This window comes from Lolium rigidum, chromosome 7, assembly GCF_022539505.1.
Source record: "Lolium rigidum isolate FL_2022 chromosome 7, APGP_CSIRO_Lrig_0.1, whole genome shotgun sequence".
In the NCBI taxonomy this organism is placed as follows: Eukaryota; Viridiplantae; Streptophyta; class Magnoliopsida; order Poales; family Poaceae; genus Lolium; species Lolium rigidum.
Window position 1 is genome coordinate 352,411,966 of NC_061514.1, and position 9,881 is coordinate 352,421,846.

General features: G+C 42.6%; 1 protein-coding gene across 1 annotated transcript; it reads right to left on the bottom strand.

Moving 5' to 3' along the window:
• Positions 1-452: 452 nt before the first annotated feature.
• LOC124677208 (queuosine salvage protein-like) lies at positions 453-5,109 on the bottom strand. The gene is made up of 7 exons (XM_047213206.1): positions 5,025-5,109; positions 4,381-4,524; positions 3,591-3,689; positions 3,385-3,461; positions 3,015-3,123; positions 1,165-1,493; positions 453-788 (listed from the first exon to the last, which is right to left on the bottom strand). Exons 1-7 carry the CDS (start codon positions 5,092-5,094, stop codon positions 696-698), a joined length of 921 nt encoding a protein of 306 aa, XP_047069162.1. The 5' UTR covers positions 5,095-5,109; the 3' UTR covers positions 453-695.
• Positions 5,110-9,881: the final 4,772 nt, after the last annotated feature.

The following is a 9,881-nucleotide window of genomic DNA, read 5'->3' on the forward strand; positions in this document are numbered from 1 at the left end:
ACTAGCCGCACATCAGTCGATGCGTCGCATTTACGGTGACGTCTGCGCGTGGACCGGTGGTTTCATCGCGGTCAGCCACGCTTCAGCCAAGGCGTCGCATTTATGATGCACCCGTCGCATCGAGTCACTGCCAAGGCAGCCCCACCCACGAAAACCGACTTACCGCGAGGCGCCAGCGCACCCAATTCGCGCCCTTCGCGAAGGGGCCAGCACGGGGTTGACGACGTTTTATTGGGCTCAAAACCACACCGACACTTTTTAGGACGCGTTGGTGTGAGCCCAAAAACAACACCGACCCCCCAAATAGTTATCGAGACCGCCGGTGGAGATGCTCTAACCTGGGACAAAGCTTACCGTTTTCCAGAACGGTAGCTGCTGAATTTTGGACACGAAATGGCGAGAGATGTTTGCTAATTTGCTATACCACCACGACACATAATGTCCAGCTTCATCCAATTAGATCACGAGAAACATGCACTCCAGGGCTACAATTCACCTTACAAATTGACCTATCCAGTCCCAGCTTGTTACAGTCACACCATGCCTATCACAATGTCAATGACCCTACGGACTAGGACTACGATAGCAACAGCTTACACTTCTGTGCACTCTCCAGAGAAGGACAAAAAAAAAGTAGAGGAGCAACAAGACGCGGCCAGTCTTCGGCCACAGAGAGGGAGCAGCTGCTGCTGGCCTCAGTAGTAAATGGAGAGGGTGCGGTGATGAGACAGCGCCATGTTCTGAACGCCAACCGACCAGAGCCAGAGATCAAGGTCAATGCTCAGAAGCTGCCACGGAAAAGTAAAAGAGCAAAGTGAGCTCCAAGTTGAAATAATGCAACATTGACTGCTTGCCTTTCGAGGATAAGTCATACTAGGTAGCACATGAAAAAAAGAAAATTTACATGTACCTACAGTTATTAGCATCTTTCGACCGTGTAATGAACTAAACCTATTCAATTGATTTCTTGTCTTTTCAATGATAAAAGAGTACTACTGAAATGAACCTACACTATTTGCAACGTTTAGTTTCTGTACAGTGGTAATAACACGGCAGTTACCAGGCAGGAGTGCAGGTCACAGAATAAATATCACGGAAGCATCAGGCGAACCTGATTCAGATGTGGTCATTCGGAAAAGAGAGAAAAGATTCAGATGCCCCTACCTGCTTCCCAAACTTTTTGTTGATGAGCTCCCTCATTTTTTCAACGGCATGAACGGAACAAGCACGGATCTCCACCTCCTCTTCGCTTCCAGACACTACCTCCCTATTCGAATCAATCGAGCAGCATAGATTCGATTCGTATTTCAGTATGCCAAGCTCCCTCAGCACTGCAGGAACGATGTAGTCGGCAAATATGGTGATGGAGTTGATGTCGTGGAACTCTCCATAGTTTTGTCCCTTGAAAGCACCCCACAAATCAGCAACAAATATCTGGGCTCGCTTGTACAGGAAAACCTGGTGTCCCTTGTAAAGTGAGTGATCCCGGAAGCCTGCCAAAATTGGATGACCATAATTCTGTCATGTGAGATGTATGTAAGGTGATCAAAGAAAATGGGAAGGAAAAATCAACAGCATGGATGCATCTTACAAATGTTTCATTCCTAAATCGTTTGTGATTTAGAAGAGAATATAAAATGTGACAGAATATTACAGCTAGGCTCTGTTGAATTTTCCACGAGGTAAAGTTACATTCAGATATTTCCGGTAAAAAGGGTAAAATAAAGCAGCACTCAGGATATAGACAACATTGGCTATCACCTGATTACAGATATGCAGAGAGGCCTGGGGAGTTTCCCTCCTCAACAAAAAAAAAACTAATTACAGATAGTAACAGACTGAATGACCCACGCCTGCACACATGGTAACTGGTAAGCTTCCCTGTCTCCAATGGGAACTATGCCGGGCTGCAACCGATGAATCATATCACATCTGGTTATTCGCTACTGCTATGATGTTTAGGGGTGGGGACGGAGAACATAACACAGTATTTTGTGTAGTGTTTGCACTTAAACTGATGAGCACGCTGTAAAGGGAATGTGCCCTGGTAATGTGGTGAATCTAAAGCTCAACAGTTTTGGAAACCATGGTTTTCTAAAGCCTGGGCATGTAATACCAGAGTTTACAAATACAAAAATTTCAGCAGCAAAAACGAGATTGGGAGCTCTTTTCTCAATACTCCAAGAATGTGGTGCTGTCCATACCACAGTTTAACACTACAGTTTTTATCATTGCCAAGCAATTCAAAGTATTTAAAACCCTAGGTATTTTAGAAACTGAGGTATTAGAAATACTTTGCATCCAAATACACCCTAAACGAGTTAATCCATGTTTCGGCAAGAAAAAGAATGATGTTCAATATTCTCAAACAAAGAACATTCAACTGGGAGAAGTGAGAACATCTAGTCTGCAAATAAGGTGTAGACTCACTGTAGCCCAATATGTGGATGTGCATATCCAATGGTCTATGTGGATGTAACTGGCCCAGCCCATTATGCATATCTAGTGGTCCTAGGTAATTTCTGCTTTTCTCCCATCGTAGATACCCACATCTTATTAGTCCCTTTGACAAATGATCCACATACTAGAGAGGGGCTGACGAAAGAACAGAATTCACCAGAACAGTGAAATGGTATCTGCAGAGGCAGCTACAAGCCTACAACAGGCCATACTAGACAGATTCCAAACAAAATATTACACATGGTTGCTCTAAGAAAGAAGACTACACAGGATTGAGATCGTGTTCTTCAGTGAGGGGCCGACGAAAGGACAGAATTCCCCAGAACAGTGAAATGGTATCTGCAGAGGCAGCTACAAGCCTACAACAGGCCATACTAAACAGAGTCCAAACAAAATATTACACATGTTTGCTCTAAGAAAGAAGACTACACATGATTGAGATCGTGTTCTACAGTGTAGCTGGACAAGTACAGCTTAGGACTCCAGTCTAATGAAAACAAAACAGATGAGACTGATGCTATTAAATAGAAGTACATGTGCAACGACAGCGTTACCTGGAAAATGACGGGTAATCAGTTCAATTAGAGATGCAGCAGAGTTTCCAGCAGACTTCACAAGATTAGCGGCGGAGCCTCCAAAGCTTTTTTCAAGCTCCAGACCAACCTTAACCAAGCGACATAATAGTAAATGGTTCAGAACAAAATACGGGGAATTATTTTGAATGTCCACATATACCATGACAGTTGTAGCGGAATAGAACTAGAGCATGTATCAAACTGAAGTGGATAACTATTGCCTAATTTATATATTTTTTCGAAGGTTGCCTAATTTATATGAAGAAGTTGGGTGGTAAGGTGGAAGTTGTTCCAATACACGAGCAGTTTCAATACTTCAATATATTGCATATACAATACAAAGTAGTACCTCATGAAGAAGGCGGACTCTTTCCTCCTCAATTGGCAGTGGGCGCGGCCAGTTCAGCAGTTCTCGAAGTTGGGGCCCTACATTTTGTAACAATCGTGTTTCCTTCCATTTAGCAAAATCTACTGGAAGGAATAGTTTCTTTTGCAGATAGAAGTGTGAGAACAACTGAACAAGAACAAAGGAACATGGAAGAATTGAAACTGTACCAGTGTAGTTCTTGAGACGATCTGCATCAAGTGCTGTCTTATCTTTCTCTAAGGCTAACTTAAGCCCAGAAGCCAAATTGTCATAGGTCAAGTCCTTGTCTGTTCAGTTGGCAAAATATCATTAGTATAGTCAAATCATTACAACACAAATGGAAGAAACTATACAAAAACAATAAATAGTGGCCCAAAGAAGTCAATTGTAGTTTTATCAGACTATGCCAGTTATTCCTCAGTTAGAAAAAACGAGGAGTTCTCTAAAAGAAGGCCAATAATATAGTGAAAAATAGCTGAGAGCAATAGCAGTTACTCAGGGCAAGTTAGTGCGCAGATAAAAATTTATTAAAGGAGAATACAGTATCTGAATAACCTTAATCATTGTTAATAGTAAAGACAAGCAATAAATGGCATCCTCACCTCTCCTAGCCAATTGTTTACAACGTCACAGCACAAAAGGTTGTTGATAGAAAAAAATCATGTATAGCTACCAATTTCTTTACTGAAGGTAGAAATATCCTTTCGTTCCTTGTGGTGTAAACACTAGTCTATCTAGGAAGTTGATTTCTGCACTCTAAAAATCTTATTGCCTACATATAAGTCATGAGAAGAATACTGCGCCGACTGAATGTATTATACAGGAGCAAAATAATTACAAACAGAGAGTGGTACTGTCTGAATGTCTGATTTCTTTCTGTGTTAATGCTTTAAGAAGGTGTCATGTAAGATACCATAAAGCACTCTAGTAATTTCTAAATGTGCAGAACACTAACTGCATTGCTGGTTGAACTTATACCTGGCCAGAAGCAGAAGTTGAGTGCATCCAAGACAAAGAGGTACTGCACGGTGAGCGGCCCATTGTCGAAGTAATGAATTCCTTCGAAATCCCACTCAATTTTTGGAACATTTCCCTGGATTTTGTCCACGGCCTTCTCAATCTCTGTGAAAACAGACACATGGGTAAAGGGAACATAACTTACAACTCCACCTTCCCAATCTCTCTGAAAACAAACTAATGAAAAACTGACGAACATGGATATGAGCGTCAGTTTGTTCTCTCATAAGAAAATGCTGAAAGCTGACCAAAACAACATGTAAGAAGTGCCAACTAGGAGAGCAGGAATCTGAAACCTGAACAATGGAATCAAATCTAAGAACCCGAAAATCAACTCGGATCTCTTGCAGGGTCAATCAGTCAGATACTGCTACGGCATCAGTATGTATCGCAGAATAGAAATACAGTCAGCTAATACAGAAGATGGAATAGCAAATCCTATGAAGAGTTGAAGACGATACTGCGTGGCCACACACATCCTAGTACCGTCCAGGACAAAATCTCTACGAAGACGATACGGCCTGGTCCTAGAAATCCTAGTACGGTTCAGGGAACATCACCTGGAAACAAGAACGGCCCTAACAAGAGCAAAAACAGAGGAATACCTAACATGTCGACCTTGACGTGGGAGGAGCGGCTGGCGACCCACGCCGCCGACGCGCGCACGGCCTCCATGGCGGCGGGGCGATTAGGATAAGGCCGCGAGAGGGACGGGTTCGGTCGGGGCAACGGGCGGCGAGTCGGGGAGGATTTAGGGGTGGGGGCTGGAAGTGGAAACTGACGGCGGAGTGGTGGTTTGGCTGTGGTCCGTGACCGCGAGGCGGGTTTTAGCGCTTTTCTTCCGGACGGAGGGGTTTTGGTTGGATTCTTGCTGGTGCTGCTGCGTCTCGATGGGCGCTTCCAAGGGCCTCGGAGAGCTCCCACTTGGCAGAGCACGAGGAATTGCGCGGCCCACACAACGACTAGCTGTCCTGGTGTGGTCCGCTCAGTTTGACCCAACTCGCTTTTTTTTTTCGCGAGAGTATGCTAAAATGGCACCGATCCATATTAGTTTCACTAAAAAAAAATCAATAAATGATGCTTTATTACTTAAAAGTTTTAAGTATTAAATCTAGCTTCTGCATAATTAAGATGCACACAACCGTTCAAGTATCAATATCATTCAGCATGGTACTCATAGAAAAAAAAACAAAAAGTGATCACGGCTAAGCTTCATTGGCCTCAATACGCCTATTATGTAACCAACCATATTGGGAAATAAACTCATTGGCCGTATTCTCCTACCGTATAGACACCTCTGTAAAGAGGTCGTGATCTTCCAAACATTGGTATGGCCACCATGAACGGAGCAAAGACGTAGCGCGGTACACCTTATTATTTCTACATAGCCAAAGCGACCATACGACAAAGAATAGCGCCCACCCTGATAAGCGTTTTATACCTAGACTCGACCCCATTTAGCAAATTGCCAAAAATATTTGTAATGTTACAAGGTGGATATAAGGTAGAACATATCTGAATGATTGACCATATAGACCTAGCAACCCGACAACTGAAGAAAAGGTGTTTTATTGTCTCTTGTTCATGAGAAGAAAAAAACATATTTTCGTACAGTCATGCCAGTTACGTTTGGCAAGGTTATCTTTAGTTAGAATGACCCCCGACGAAGATACCATGCAAAGAACTTGGTTTTCAGATGTATCTTCATCTTCCAAATGGATTTATTATTGATAACCGGTTGACTGAGTATAATTAAAGCTTTGTACATCGAGCTAACTGAAAATTTACCATTCTTTGTAAGAATCCAACGGAATTCATCGACTCCCTAAATCAGCTACATTGAAGCTAACATCTGTAGCAATTCATTCCAAGTAGCTAGTCTGAGACCAATGAGATCACGCCTGAACAACATAGAGGGTGGAGAAGTTTCCATCACCTTCTGTAAAGTATTTCCCTTATACCGAACAATATTGTACAAAGCTGGATATTGTTCTCGAAGAGTAGTTGTACCCAACCACCTATCCTCCAGAATCTTATCTCAGACCCATTCCTAATGGAGAAGGAACTAAATTGGAAAGTGCTTCTTAGTTGCCATAATGTCAGTCCAAAAGTTTGAATCTCTTGGTTTCCAAAGAACCTGAAATATTGCTTTTGAGCCCACACACTTTTTCCACAATAGTTGCTGCCATCGGCCATCCTCAGTTAACAATCTAGCCAACCATTTTCCTAGCAAGGATATGTTTTTAACTTCAAGATCGTGAACTCCTAGTCCACCTTGATCTTTTGGACGGCAAACAACACTCCATTTCGTCAATCGATATTTGTTCTTCTCATTATCCCCTTGCCAGAAGAATCTTGATCGGAAATAATTCAATCTATGCAAGACTTCTTTGGGCAACTGGAAGAAAGATATCATATACAGTACCATATTTGTAAGTACTGAATTTATGAAAACTAATCTTCTCCCGAGGGATAATAATTTTCCTTTCCAACTACTCAGGCGTTTTTGGAGTCTTTCCTCAACAATTTTCCATTCAGCCAACATCAGCCTCCGATAATGAATCAGAATGCCTAGATAGCTAATTGGAAAACTTCCAAGCCCACATCCGAATAACTCGGCATATATATGGGTTAGCATCGTCTTTGGCTTCACCGGAACAGAACAATTCACTTTTATGGAAATTAATATTAAGACATGACATCTGCTCAAACGCTGAAAGAATTAACTTCAGATTTCTTGCTTTATCCAAGTCGTGATCCATACATAGAATTGTTTCATCGGCGTATTGAAGGATAGATAAGCCCCCATCAACCAAATGAGGAACTACCCCTTCAATACGGCCATCTACTTTAGCCCGCTCAATTATAATAGCAAGCATATCTGCCACAATGTTAAACAACATTGGAGATAGGGGATCGTCTTGCCTCAAACCTTTTTTCTATCTGGAAATATCTACCAATGTCATCATTGACCTTGATGGCAACACTTCCTCTAAAAACAAAGTTATTAATTAGAGTGCGCCACTCTTCGGAAAAAAAATATTTCATCTTGAGTGTCTGTTGAAGAAAAGACCACTTAACCTCATCGTAGGCTTTTTCAAAGTCGATTTTGAGTATTACCCCATTCAAAATTTTGCGGTGCATCTCATGAATACTTTCATGCAAAGTGACAACACCATCTAGGATGTATCTACCTTGCATAAAAGCAGTCTGGGATGGAAGCACCACATGATCAGCCACCGAATTAAGTCTAATAGTCGCCACTTTGGTAAAACTTTTAAAGCAAACATTAAGAAGATAAATTTGTCTGTATTGTTGAATCCATTCTGCATCTATTACTTTTGGTAAAAGAATGGTTTCACCAAAATTGATATTGAACAACTCAAGTTGCCCCTTATGGAGTTCAATAAATAGTTCCAATAAGTCTTCTTTAATTATGTTCCAGAAAGTCTGATAAAATTTAGCTAGAAAATCATCCGTGCCCGACGCTTTATTATGTTCCATTTAGAAAACCGCTTTTCTTATCTCTTCCTCTGAATAAGGAGAAGTTAGAATCGCGTTTTCTTGTGGAGACACTTGAGGTATACCATCAATCCTGGACTCGTCCATAGATATATATCAGATTCCTCAGGGGCGCCAAACAGGCCTTTATAATACAATTTAATATAGGAGTTGAGCTGCTCATGACCTACAATCAAGCCCTCTTCCTGGACTAGAAATTGAATGAGTTTCTTTCTGTGCCTACCATTGGCCACAGTACCAAAGTATCTCGTATTCGAATCTCCTTCCAACAAGAATTGAGCCTTAGATTTTTGGTACCACTTGAGTTCCTCCTCCCATAGTAGACTAGCTAACGTTGCGTTGTATTGAATTTTAAGTTTAATCTCATGCTTTGTCAATGGTCGTACCTCGCGAGTACATCTAGATCATCAATTTTTGATGATAGGCTGAGTTTCTCCCATTTGAGTTGCCTAGTCATGTGCTTAGACCACCCCCAAGGTATCTACGCGTAGACCGTAGATTATTATTTCACCTTTGTATTGGAGTGTTCCCAGAAACTGGTTTGTCCAATATAAATTAGAGTAGCCGAGAAACCCTCCCTTTGTAGCCATCCAAGTTCAAATTTGAACGGACATCTACGCTGTGAAGATGGTGTCTCGGTTGTAAGTAAAATTGGAGCATGGTCCGACAAAGTTTCTATACGAGGCAGGACTCGTACCGAGACTAGAGGGAACTTAAATTCCCAATCTTAGTCCATCAGTACCCGGCCAAGTTTCCCGTAAATAAGCTCTGGGAGACTATTTGACCAAGTAAATTGTCTCCCAACCATTGAAACCTCCCTTAAATCCAAGCTATCAGTGACATCATTGAATAAGAAATGCCAATGGGTATCGAACCTGCCCCTGCTCTTCTCCTGAGGGTATCTTAGCAAGTTAAAATCCCCCCAATAATGATAGGATGTGGATTGTATTTTGCAAGACTAACCATCTCACAAAGGAAAGCAGGTTTAGCAGCATCCTTGGTAGCCCCATAGACAGAAACCAAACTCCATATGAAATTATCAGATTTATTCCGGATGTGAAGTTTTATATGAAAATCACCTCTAGAATTATCTAGAATCTCCATAGTGGAAGTTCAGACCCCAACTAGTAGGCCAGCCGAACACCCTCTAGGCGGGCGGGATACCCAAGCAAAGTCTTCCCTGCCTGAAAGGCGATTTAGAAAACTTGTTGAGTAATTCCGCTTGCCCGTCTCAGAGATGGCAACAAAATCTAAAACATGTTCCCTAATACTATCGGCGATGTGTAACTGCTTAGCCAAGTCCTTTAGACCCTCTACTATTCTTCAACAGGCTATTCATTTGGAAACAATAGGAGATTTAGACATTTAGTCACCTTAGCCTTTTTATTAGGCCAAACATTTCTATTAATAGAAGAAGCTCTAGATTTATGTTCCGCTGCTTGAAGTTCAATACATGAACCTAGCGCCATGATACGTCCAAAACGTATCTACTTTCCCGAACACTTTTGCTATTGTTTTGCCTCTAATTTGTGTATTTTGGATGCAACTAACACGGACTAACGTTGTTTTCAGCAGAATTGCTCTGGTGTCTCGTTTTTGTGCGTAAATCCAACTTTCGGGAAAATCCCCGGAATTAATGCCCAAGGGCTTATTTTTCCGGAAGAATCACGGAGCCGAAGGGCAGGCCCGGGGAGGCCCGTGGCCCCCGTACTCTAGGCCGGCGCAGCCTCGTAGGGGGCGCGCCGCCCTAGAGGAAAATCCCGGAATTAATGCCCAAGGGAAGCATTTTCCCCCAGAAGAATCACGGAGCCAGAAGGGCAGGCCTGGAGGAGGCACAGGCCCCCCGGACTCTGAGCCGGCGCGGCTGTGGGGGGCGCGCCGCCTAGCGTGTGGCCCCCTCGGGCGGCCTCCCGGCCTTCTCATACGGACTACTTAACGCC

Bases quoted from the DNA above. Each gene is read 5' to 3' on its own strand.
- LOC124677208 (XM_047213206.1), bottom strand. From the start codon at position 5,094: ATGGAGGCCGTGCGCGCGTCGGCGGCGTGGGTCGCCAGCCGCTCCTCC. The intron at 3,690-4,380 runs GTATAAGTTCAA...CCAACTGAACAG, and splicing joins CAACTTCTGCTTCTGGCCAG to ACAAGGACTTGACCTATGAC. The intron at 789-1,164 runs GTAGGGGCATCT...TTTCCGTGGCAG, and splicing joins ACAAAAAGTTTGGGAAGCAG to CTTCTGAGCATTGACCTTGA.